Source organism: Phytophthora infestans, genomic scaffold (assembly GCF_000142945.1).
Source record: "Phytophthora infestans T30-4 supercont1.15 genomic scaffold, whole genome shotgun sequence".
NCBI classification, from domain to species: domain Eukaryota; phylum Oomycota; class Peronosporomycetes; order Peronosporales; family Peronosporaceae; genus Phytophthora; species Phytophthora infestans.
Window position 1 is genome coordinate 365109 of NW_003303744.1, and position 11977 is coordinate 377085.

The window sequence follows — 11977 nt, forward strand, 5'->3', positions numbered from 1 at the left end:
ATGGTGAGTATGGTTGCTATAACGTGGTATGGATGTCTGAAAAAATAAGTAGCTATAAGTATTGCGAGCAGTATTGCGAGCGTACCCAAGTGGCAGCCGGCATTATTTGTTCCATGCGTGAAGTCCATCACCAGCAACTCTCCTCATTGCTTGAACATCATTTCTGCACCTTTGTTTGCATCACAACGCCGCACGTCACGTTCATCTGATCTTGAATCACCAGTACGTCACTACCGTCAAGTTGGCGAAGCGCATGAAGCATATCCTTCATCCGCCCATCAGCGGATTCCTGTCCCATGATACTACATATGAGAGGGGCTGATCTACAATGGGAGAATGGAGTGTCACCGCGACGACAGGACATCAAGAAGGGCAGACGTCGACAACAGACACCTGGGAATAAATTACAAAGTCTAATGGGCAGCTGGATAGCGCCAGCAGAGCGAACAGAAGAGAGTAAGCAGCGGTTACGACAGCAGCTAAACGAAGTGGAGGTATCGGCAGTACGTCTGATGAATAACGACGAGTGGAGGATAGAACTGGCTCGGGATTTAACGAAACCTTTCGCAGCCGCTATGACAATGGAGACGATATTCTGGCCATCCTACTATTGGAATGATAACCCGAGTATAGTGGACCAGACGGGATCCATGCTGACGAGTAAGAAGTATAACATAATTTCTCCTTGCACGCTAGAACAACTCCGTATCACCAGGATTGAAGCAAGGGTATATACGATGCAAATACCAAGAAAAGACGGTAAACATCACCAAGCAGCGAAGCTTCGGAGGTGGAGCATTGCGGTCTTAAGCAGCATCCCTCCACTTCTTATCGGTAAAACATAACGCACAGGAAATACAGTGACAATGCGGCACCCGACGTCCTTCGAGTACGACTATAAGTGGGAAGTCGTGGGGAGAGCTGTAATTCGAGGCACAGCAACAGACACAGACGGACATAAGCAAGCTTCAATAGAGCTAATCCAGCAACCCAATGGTATAAATTGGGGATTGCAAGACTCGACGATACATCGATCGGAGCTCACGAAAGATATGAAGACGTTACAGCAGCGAGAGCGCGACAAGAGTATCGTATTTGCAGCGCATCCGAAACTTCATGACTTTCCGTGGATGGTCTCGCCGACAGTTGCCAGCAAACACGTCCTAAAGGCAATCAAGAAACTAGCATTTAAGAAGTACAGGAGTGAAGGAGAATCGCTTGACGTGATAGTGGACACGTTACAACTAGCGGCAAAAACGAGTCAATGGCAAGCGGCGGCTCTGGACCAGGACCCAAAGCGGTTATGGGCGCACCAAAACGAATTAACGGAGTATCAGGTATGGGTCTGTTATCGAGTAGCACTCCGACAATTAAATCTGCATCATCCGACACGGCTGGTGAACAATAGTTGCCAAAAACTAGAAGGGTGTCAGGGTACCAAGGAGACACTAGAACACATCTTCTGGGACTGTGCATGTGCCCAAGTATGCTGGCAGAAACTCATCTGCCAATGGACAGGGGAGTGTTGGACCCAGGGTGCTCTACACAACTTCCAAAAGAACTGCGCAAGTAGACAAGCTCCCGAACTGTCCAAAACGATCACAGGAAAACTACGAAATCTATACCCAGATGAGGCAGATCAGTACGCAATGGTTTGGAAACGGATGTGGAGAATACTCCGCAGTATCTGCATAACTACGCTATGGATACAGCGCAATCGGGCAGTTTTTCAGCATGAAGAAGTAACAATGGATGGAAGTCTGCAGGAGTTCTGGGCTACAGGACAAAGGCAAATACGAGCAGTCGCCATACGTGAACGACGGTGCCCCGAACGTTTAGAAAACGGGACGCGTCTCCTACTCTGCTTACAAGAGTTAGACAACCAGCCCAAAGAGATGGTCCCTCACAGGACAAGCTTCGTACACCCTCGGTGCCCAAAGGAACCGACGTTGATAACCAGGCTTAGGATCAAACAGACATCTAGGTGTCGATAATGACCAAATAGAATCGTCTGCCTCTCTCCAATGTCGTATCTTACGACTTACTTCTCCCCCCAGAAAAGAATTAACAGTTAGGTTTTTCTATAAAAAAAACCTCGCATGTGTGATTGGTCAATGTCCATTCTGAGATGGGTACGATTGGTTAAAATGAGTTCGTATGAAAATTTGTATGCACACGGATTAAGAGTAATTGACGCGAAAATGGATTCAATTGCTTTTAGTGATATACCACTAGATTAAGCTCAGTTTGCGCTTTTTCTAGTATATTTTAAAGTTTATTTCTGATTATTTTTGACGTCAAAGCGAAAAAAAAACTCCTCCCCTCCGTAAAGTGATAGTTCAAATGGTCAGCCATTGGCAAAATTGGCAGGAAACTTGTTCATATAAAAATCGTGCTGACGCTACGTAAGTAGAGCTTTCAAACTAGCTCAACCACGCTTCCGTTGGAGCTGTACGACCGAAGTTATCTCCGATTTAAAGAACTGTTAATACTTTTTCGGACCAGACAAGTAACGGTTTTGCTATGTCGTAACTTACGACATAACAAGAGGAACAATAGTAAATGGCTCTAGATCAGATGTTCAGTACTTTAATCAAGTCGTTTTATGAAAATGAAGTCCAACAGGTAAATCGAGCCATTCGAAACGAGACAGAGTGCGGGAAAGGATGGAAAGGACGGGAAAGAATCCACTGGCATCAAACCTGATCACCACCCATTCGAGATTTTGCCCGATGGCACGCATCCGGTCAGGGGGCCGGTCAAATAGTGCTGCCGTTGCCGCCGTCGCCCGGATTTTCGACTTCGGTCATTTCTGCCGACAACTGAAAGCAGGAGGATGGAAATTCAAGCGGCCAGCTGGGATTCTGACCGAGTGGCGATACGTGAGTCCAGACGGATCCAAGGTGCTCGTGGGTGAGGCGGAAGTCGTGGCGTATGCACTAGAAGCTGGTATTCTTAGTCCTGGTGAGTCCAGAGATAGCAACAGCGACGCCGGCAACGAAAACCAGGTGACAGGAGAGGGCACTGAGGTGCAGCAAGCAGGTGTCACCGATGCTGGCAATCCTGAACTAGCAGACGACTCAATCCGCGTTTCTCAGGTCGATACGAGCGCACAGCTTTCGCAGAACACGATGAATGAGTTGTTTGGCACACCGAGTGACGAAGACAATGACCTATCCCAGGAGGCAGTCACAAGGGCGTTTGATTTGTCGCAGAGCGATCTGCAACTTGAGGATTCGCAAGGCGCCGCAGGCCTGCAACTGTTGTCTGGGGCATCTGGTACAGAAAGCGATGAAGAACAAAACCCAGCGACGACAGCGACGACATCACGCGTACTGCGCCCACGTACAGCTGTGAAATATGACATCAATTACGTTTCTGACGACGAAAGCATGAATGTCTACGATAGTTTGAGCTCGGGTGAAAGTGATGATGACGTTGAGGATGATGATGACGTTTAAGTTCGCGCTGAGTGGATGATGATGATGTCGTGTCTGATGCCGATGCTGTGGAGCTGGATGGATCATTTGTCGAGTCTCTCCAAGTCGGTAACAGCGGCATGATAGACATGCCGTACAAATACGGGAGGCTGCTTTGCGCGCAATGAGATGGACATCACCATCGTCTTCGTTTGAGCAGCATGGGGAGTCGTATCCCGGTCTTACAATGGAAGAAAGCACATCCGGTGGCTTCTTTGCTCGAGGTTTGTCATTCCCCGCTTCTGACATTCTTTTACTACATGCCTAAGTCGCTTTGGGTGATGATATGTACCGAGACGAAACGATACGGCCTTCAACAAGTTCGAAGGCGTGCGATGGACATCAGAGCGAAGCAGCCAGCAAATCAACGCGAGACACTGAAGAAAACGTTTCGTCGTTTGAAGGCAAAGTAAGGATATCAGTCACACGAGATACTGCACGTGATCGGGCTGTTGGTTGCCCGCATGTTGTGCCCCCAGAAACGTCGGTTTGCGGCTCACTGGTCCATGGTAGAAGACGGAGCGGTCTTCTCTGGAAACGCTGGCCGCTTTAGGACACGCAACATGTGCCAGGACATTCTAAGGGAACTGAATTTTGTAGACAACGAGGCTGAGAGGACACGTGACAAGGTCTGGAAGCTCCGTCCAGTTTTAGACCGACTACAGCATCGCTTTCTGATTGCATAGACATTACCCTCCATGTTCACATTCGACGAAGGAATTCTTTCTTCGACTTCAAGGCGTAACACGTCTCGTATGTTTATGTCTGGCAAGCCACATCGGTATGGGCTAAGATGTTCATGTTGTGCGACTCAAGGACTGCATATTGTCACAGGTGAGTTCTAGAACGTCGTAGCTTACGACATATAGATATTGCAGCTAACTTTGATGTCGTAACATACTGTTTGTAGATTGAAATATACGCTGGCAAGCGTAGGGGTGACGCTATGGACACCAAGTACGACCACAAGACCGACGCTGCGGCAGTTGCTCGCAATTTAAGGATTGTCCTTGGCGACAACTCTCGGCTACTATGGCATGTTGTTGCCATTGACCGGTTCTACGCGTCTATCCTTCTGGCGATTGAGCTACTTGGCATGAGCGCTTACGTGATCCGAGCGATCATGGCTAACAGACTGGTTTTGACAAAAATATCAAGGAAAAGCGAAAGTCACGCCCGGCTAGCATTCCACGCGGACAGTTCACCTTTTCGCGTTCTGTTTCGATTACCAGTATGGTGGCATCTCACTGGTGGGACCGGAAACCCGTACACTACTTGTGTACGTGCGTGGTCAAGAAGGAGTCGACATTCAAGAGGAACGTCAAGCAGGTTGGCGCGGTTACGGTACCGTGCCCACAACCGGTAAACGACTGTCAGGGGGTTATGGGCGGAGTGGACGTCCACGACCAGCTTCGTCTACAAAAATACTCCCTCCAGACATCGACAAAATTTAAAAAGTATTATAAGAGCCTATTTTTAAGACTTGTCGACCTAGCTCTCGTCAACACGTACATCTCTCACAAGGAAGCGGCAAAGATGGCAGGGTCGGCGGCGATGCCACGTGGCGAGTGGTATGGCGTCCTACAAAATCAGCTTTTGCAGCTCAAGCCTGGAAATTTCGTGGGCGTTGTGGAGACACCCCCGGCGATTACTCCAAAGCGCAAGCGAGCTCCGCTTCGGCTAAACCACAAGCTGGATCAGTGCGAAGACAGGGTCACAGTTTCCGGGGTCCAGAAATGACGTCAGCGCTCCTGTAAAGTCTGTGCGCTTCTTCGGACGGACCGAAAGAAGAAGTCCTATGCGACTACTTACTTCTGCGAGAGCTGCTCCGTCGACAACACAAAGTGCTGGCTGTGCAATAAAATCCGTGGACAGTACAAGGATGTGGCAAAGACTTGCTTCGCAATCTGGCATGACGACTTCGATGGATGCCTTGCCATTCCTACTACCTTAGGAAAACGGGTTGTCATGCGGCGGCCACCTAAGGAAGCTGTTGAACGGAAGAAGACGTGCCGGGAACTTCGACTTCACGAGTGTGCCGAAAATGGCGACGGTGAAAATGATGAAGAGTGATTCCTGCTTGCGTGACTGCCTGTGCGACATGTGATGAGTGTTAGTTGTAGCTGATCCTAATCCATGATTCCTTGAGCCTATGTACCTTTTGTTCCGACTCTCGCCGGCTTTCTTGATATAACTTGCCACTCTTCAAATTCTTTCTTACCGGCTCTGCGTCCTGCTGGGTGCAAGTTACGCCATTGGAATCGCCGCGAAGATCCATAAGGTGTATAACTTACGACATTGTGACCGAGCACCTCTTAAAACTTTATACACCGATCCACATGTCGAACATATACTCCATACAAATGTCGAGTAACACGGCTACGTCGTATCTTACGACATGCATTAGCATTTTTCTTGATACACTTTTCTGGGAGCCAGGGGGTTAATTAAGCATTTCTGCTATTTTTTCGATTCCGGCTTCTAAAAAGGATATCGCCCTAAATTCACCAGTATTCCTGGTACTAATAGTGCATCGGGCTTACACGTTGTACGGACAGCCCTATACCCGCAAAAGTCGTATACATGCAGCCCCCGGATAAATGCAGCAATTTATCTAGCAGTACTGTAAATCCCAAAAGAACGAGTGGCCATGCTTATCAATATCATCACTCTTCCAGTTGGTACAAAAACGCTAATTTATCTTGCATTCTCATATTGGGGCAATGCGTCCAAATGGCGTCTCCTTCTTTAAAATTTATTAACTGGTCTAGCAGGCCACTAACCACATCCATCACTACAGACCAGCGGCATCGACCGGAAAATGACCAACAAGTCGACAGCAACACCAGCGAGCAGAAACCCCGCAGACTTTTCCCACTCCATATCAGCACCATCAGTGAGCCAGCGACCGGCCACCAACCCCACTCCCACTTAACAACTTCCCTTCCTTCGCACAACCGGCCGACCAACTGAAAGCCATGAAGTTCACCACTCTCGCCGTCACCACGCTAGTCGCCGTCGCGGGCGTCGCGTCCGCCACCGACTACCAGCCGGCTCTCAGAGCTCTCGCCGTGCCCGAGCCTGTCGCTCCTGTCACTGCGGGGCACAACGTACAGCATCCCGCCGCGGCTACTGCTCCCATCGACGCTGCCGGCAAGGAGGTCACGCATGCTGACAACAAAGACGGCGACGACAAGAAAAATAAGGAATGGGCGACGGCGGATTCGGCTGGGGAGGCCCGTGGGGAGGCTGGAGCAGACCTCGGGCAATACAGTAACATGTTAAATTGGCGCTTCGGCGTTACCATAATAATCACGGCAATACACAAGAAAACAATAATAAGTACGGCGCAATTATTGGCAATATTTTCATTACAGGCATTAATGAAGAAACCATCTCAACTTACCTAAAGAAGTCTTGTGACACTCCACATGTCCTTGTTGGCACGTATGAAGGCGAGCATTTCGAAGTGGGCTGGAAGCGTGCTGCTGCGCTGCAGCGTAAGGACGTACTTGGCCTCGGAAAACAAGCGCTAGCACGCATTCGATGTCGGCGGTACCTGCGCAGCTAGAGCAGTGTGCACTGCACCACCTGCGCGTCTCTTCGGGCCGTTTTGCTGTATGATCTGCGCAGCGTAGCTGTCCTCGCACTGCTTGCGCTTGCGTCCAGTCTCCGATGGACGCTGCGTCGATTGCTGGTCCTCGAACCGCTTGAGCGCCGCGGTTTCAGCAGCCGACAGCTTCTCCCCAGCGCCGACCTTCACCAGACCATTTTCAAAAATGAGCGAATGGACAAATTTTGAGTTGGGTTTTAGGTATTCCCCCATAATAGGGTAGTCCAAAAGAACCGAATAAAAAAGAAGACGTACCTCGCCCATACTGGTCGTGTCGCTCTGCAGACGCTTGCACACACTGTCCAGCTTGGTCAAGTGCACCAACAAAGCGCACACTTTCTTGTGCTCGCTGGTAGACGGAAGGGAGTCTTCGACAGCTTCAATCTGGCGGACGTGCGCTCTGAGCTTGACGTAGCGCTTCAGCATCTCGTAGGTAGAAGACCAGCGCGTCACATTGCGCGTCTTGGCGAGAAGGGGGGGGCGAGCTTGGAAAGTTGCGCGGCGTTATTTGGGTAACGTAACTATTGCATGAGGTTGTTACCTTTTGTAACAGTGATTCGTGTTCTGTTAAGGCCTTTTTAACCGCCAGGTTAAATCGATGGGATGCACAGCCGACCAATGGGACGCCGAGTTTGGTAGCGATACTGCGGTTGGTGTTGCAGTTATCAGCAACCATGAACACGATCATATCAACGGTTTTGTTATAAACCGCCAGCACGTTCCGGAAAAGATCAATGTGAGCGTTTGCATCTTGACTCCCCCCGTCGAGCGGCGAAAGCGCCAGTAGCGTGCGTCAAAGCGAGCACCGACGACATAGAGCCCGTAAACCGCAACGTAGTGCAAGGTGCCATGCATCCAGCCGTCGTACATTATACCGATCTCGTTTTCCATCTCTTCCTCGATTACAGAGCCCAGTTTTGACGCCACCGTAATCATGTATGCCTTTACCCCCTTAGAATTGGTTGCACTTCACTTGGTCATGGCCCTGGTTCGCTCGTCGTCCACCTCGCTCAGCGGCATGCTCCTCTCGACAACCCACCGCCACCAGTGGTAGCGGTGGGATGTCACCTCGGACACGAAGCCGAAAGCTTCAAGCGGGTGCTCAGGATTGCGCTGGTGGGTGTCGTACTGAGCACGAAAGTCCTCGTGGTGGCTCCTCAGGTGTGAGAGAAGGTTAGAGTACCCTGTGCCGGGTAGTTGCTTTCGATCCGTGCCGCAAAGCTTGCACTGATGAAGCCCTCCGCTTTGAGGCTCGAAGATGAAGGCGCTGAGGTCACGGCTCGCCACCATGGTTCAAGTTTTAAGGTGAGTAGTAAGTGTCTGCTGCGGCTAACGGCTTTATATCCTGAGACGCAAGGTTAAACGAAGCTTGCAGAGCCACTCAACATTCTTATGCATATATAAACCGTCTTTGAACCGTCGTGCGGCTCCGGGTTTGCTTGAACCGTTGAACCGAGAGTTGGTTGGAGTGACTTTTTCTTCTGACCCATTATTGTATTGCAATAATTTCTGGAATATATTATTGTATTGGATTCTGTTGATGGCAATAATACCTATTATACTAAAAAAACACAATAATTGCAGCTCTGCAATTATTTTTTTCGAGGTCTGGGAGGGGAGGCTGGGGAGGCTGCGATGGCTGGGGTCGCTGCGGCGGATTCGGCGGCTGAGGATGGTAGATAGAAGGCCACCACTTCCGCGCTCACGCTTCACACAAACGTATCGGCCGGCCGGCCGGCCGCTTCTACCTGTCGACGGCAACCGGAAGCGCTTACTGCCAATGCCGGGGTTGTCTCTCCTATGCCAAATCCGTGCAGCGGTCCCATACAACTACTGTATTAAACGATTATACTGAAATATATGCAAATCACACACAATATATTTATGAAATCGCTGTCTTAGTGGAAAAGGTGCAGCACTCGAACATTTTTTTGTCCTAGCCGATACCTTATAAACCCGATATACTCCTATATCTGATATCAATACAATCCGCCGACGTGGTATTTAGTGAAATATATCAAGTAACACTGATACCTGTTGAATATTATAACTGATCTTCAATTTTGCAGATCAGATACCCTTCAGCTTGCCTGAAAGAAGCTGGTTATCGATGTCTGGGAAGTTTTAGCTTCTTGTTCACTGCGGAGTTGATCCCGTACGCAGCTGTAGCTTTCGGTGATCTCTCAGCAGTATTGCATCAAGGTCTGGGTGCTCTGAAAGCATGAAAATGACACTCCGTATTGCATCCACTTTCTCTTGTGTGGTCTGCTCTGGCGTGTCACTCTGAACGGATGCATTATCGGCATCATCGTCAGGTTCATTTCCCGCTGTATCAATAAGCGGCAAATTAGTCGAGTCACTTAGCAGCTCTTCTCTCATTAGGGACTCCATTGCAGTATCGTCCTCAACAGGATTGCAAATGAAATCGTCGATGTTCATCGGATCTCGAGTTCGGAGACGGCTTAAGCAGTCAATAATCTCTCCGTTCAGAAGTTCATCCGCCTCCCGTCGAGAGCGCCGGGTCGATGTCATCCCAGGCACGATCTTAGTGTGCTGAAAGCAGTTTAACACAAGATCACCGGCCTCGGCACAACCCAGCTCGCGCCAGCGCGATTTCACCCACCGCATTGCTAATAACTGGTCTACGTCGTAGATATCACGACTAAGACCGTCTTCTTCTTTGTCAAGCGCCTGTTGTAGTTGTCTGTGTCGATACCGTCGCTTCAATGCCGCAATGATACCTGCATCAAGCGGCTGAAGCTTAAATGTGGTATTCGGCGGCAAGAAAACCACCTTTACACACTCCAGACCCAAGCCTACCTCTATGTGACAGAAGACATTATCTATCAGCAGAACTACCTTTCACTTCTGGTTTTGCATGTCTGTTTCAAAGCTGCACAGCCACTCGCGAAACAAAACTGCTGTCATGCATGCTTTCTTGTTGTTCCGATACGAGAAACCCAATTGCTCTGCTGTTTTCTTCTTAAAACAGCGAGGCTGGAACGCATGCTCAATAAAAGTGGTTCTCGCATGTCGGACCCATCTGCATTGCACGCCAGCGCGACTGTAATTCTAGTTTTGCTCTTTTTGGGAGCCTTCAATTTGACGAGTAGCAATCGTTTTGAGGCCTGTCTCGTCAAATTGTAGACGTCTGCGAGAGCGTATTCACGCACAGCTACCAGGATATTATTTAAAAGCTCTGGGAGTGCAGTGGTGTTCACGGATCCACTTTACCCGTGTGTACTAAAGCTTTTGAATCCGTGTCGTTGCTGAAATGATTGTAACCAGCCATTTGAGAACTGCATCTGATCCTGCGGCTCAACGCCCAGTTTAGTGAGTAGTCGGGCTCCTTTTGCCTTGACGATACTTCCTTCTAGCATGACAGCACGGTGCTGGCAATGGAGAACTTAATTAGCTAAGGCCACATCAAGTCGGGAAGCTGTACGAGCCGCGAGCGGCGGGTTGATCGGTCTTCGCAGATGCTAAGATAGCGCTCGCTCTCCTTCAGAATTGTCGAAATAGTAGCTTGGGCCGGGCGCTTGACTAAAGCGAGCTCTATCTGCGCTTTCTCGGTCAATCGATTCTGTGTCAGCGATGGATGCTCTTCTCGCCATTGGCAGATACGCTTATTTTGCTCGTAGCTGAGGTTAATCACGTGTTTTTGCTTCCTCCCCATTAGAAAATAGCTTGATGTCGGGTAGCAAAATGCTCTCTAAAGCTACCTTAAGCCCTTGTGCTTAATATATCAGAGGAGAGGCGGACGCCAGGAAGGATCTCCGTTGTATAGCGGACGATGCACAGGCCTGCAAACGTAATGATTTACTCTCAAATATGATTTACTGCTATACCTGATACGAGTTGATGTCCACAGGCGATATCAGGTATGCCAGGTTAATCTGTCTTAGAAAAGGGCTATTAATATCTATCCGCGTTTTGCGGTAGGAATTTAATACGCGCTTATGTGGACCACCTTACCCGTAAATAGTCGGGCCTTACGAATTTCAAGTGTAAGCGCGTTTTAAATTGTAGCTTTTTCATTCGCTTTGACAAGCCACGTTTTAAAGGCGGAATTATTTTTTAGAGCTAAACGGTACAGTCGCAGGTTCACTGAGCTAAACTATTGCTAAGATCCATCAAGATAGATCTCATTAATCTTGCACGTGGTTGGATTCGAGATATGCTGGCGTTTCCGCGTTGCTGTGTACCTGCTGGGGTCATACGGTTCGTGACGTAAACACCGGGTGAGAAGGTCGCGCAGCTTTTTTTCTTGGTGCTCAAATCTCATACTTCAGCGGTTTGCGCTCCCTTAATAGAGAACTGTAGTTTCTGGAATTGGAGTAAGGAATATCTAAGCAAAAGTCCGGATTAGCCAAAAATAATTTCCGTATGGATATTTTGAGCTGCTCCAATACTTAACTCCAGTGGAGTTACGAGGGGCCGCTCTAGCTCCAAGGAGTCTAGTTTTGGAGCGACGGTTCGTAACCCTCGATTAGCCCCATTTGGTTCAGCCTTCCTTGTCGACCAAGCGACTCAGCGCTCCGAGCCACCCTGGGTCTAGTGTGCTACCCTCTCAAACAACTACATTTTATTACCCTGGTGTAGCATTTTTTCCGCTATAGCTCCGCTCAGTGATGTTCAGACCCCGCGCGCCCTCTCCTTTCCGCTCGTTTTACCCTGTTATTCAAGTTCTTTCTACATTTAAATTTGTCTTTTTCACATTTTTTTTGTCTTTTTGTTTCGCTTACGTCTTTGTGCTACACTACCCTATTGCTTCACAGCAGTTCTACTAAATTTACATCCTGCTCCGTTATTTACTACCTGTTTCATCGAGCCAATACTCACAGAAATCACTGGAATTTGGCTTCGTTTGACCTCACTTTTTCAA

At 48.9% G+C, this 11977-nt stretch overlaps 1 protein-coding gene across 1 annotated transcript; it reads left to right on the top strand.

Moving 5' to 3' along the window:
* On the top strand, window positions 1–1839 carry PITG_09463 (uncharacterized protein; the record flags this gene model as incomplete). The annotated part of the gene is made up of 4 exons (XM_002903067.1): window positions 1–3; window positions 360–503; window positions 1068–1337; window positions 1783–1839. The coding sequence occupies 4 exons, from the start codon at window positions 1–3 to the stop codon at window positions 1837–1839; spliced, it is 474 nt and encodes a 157-aa protein (XP_002903113.1).
* Window positions 1840–11977: the final 10138 nt, after the last annotated feature.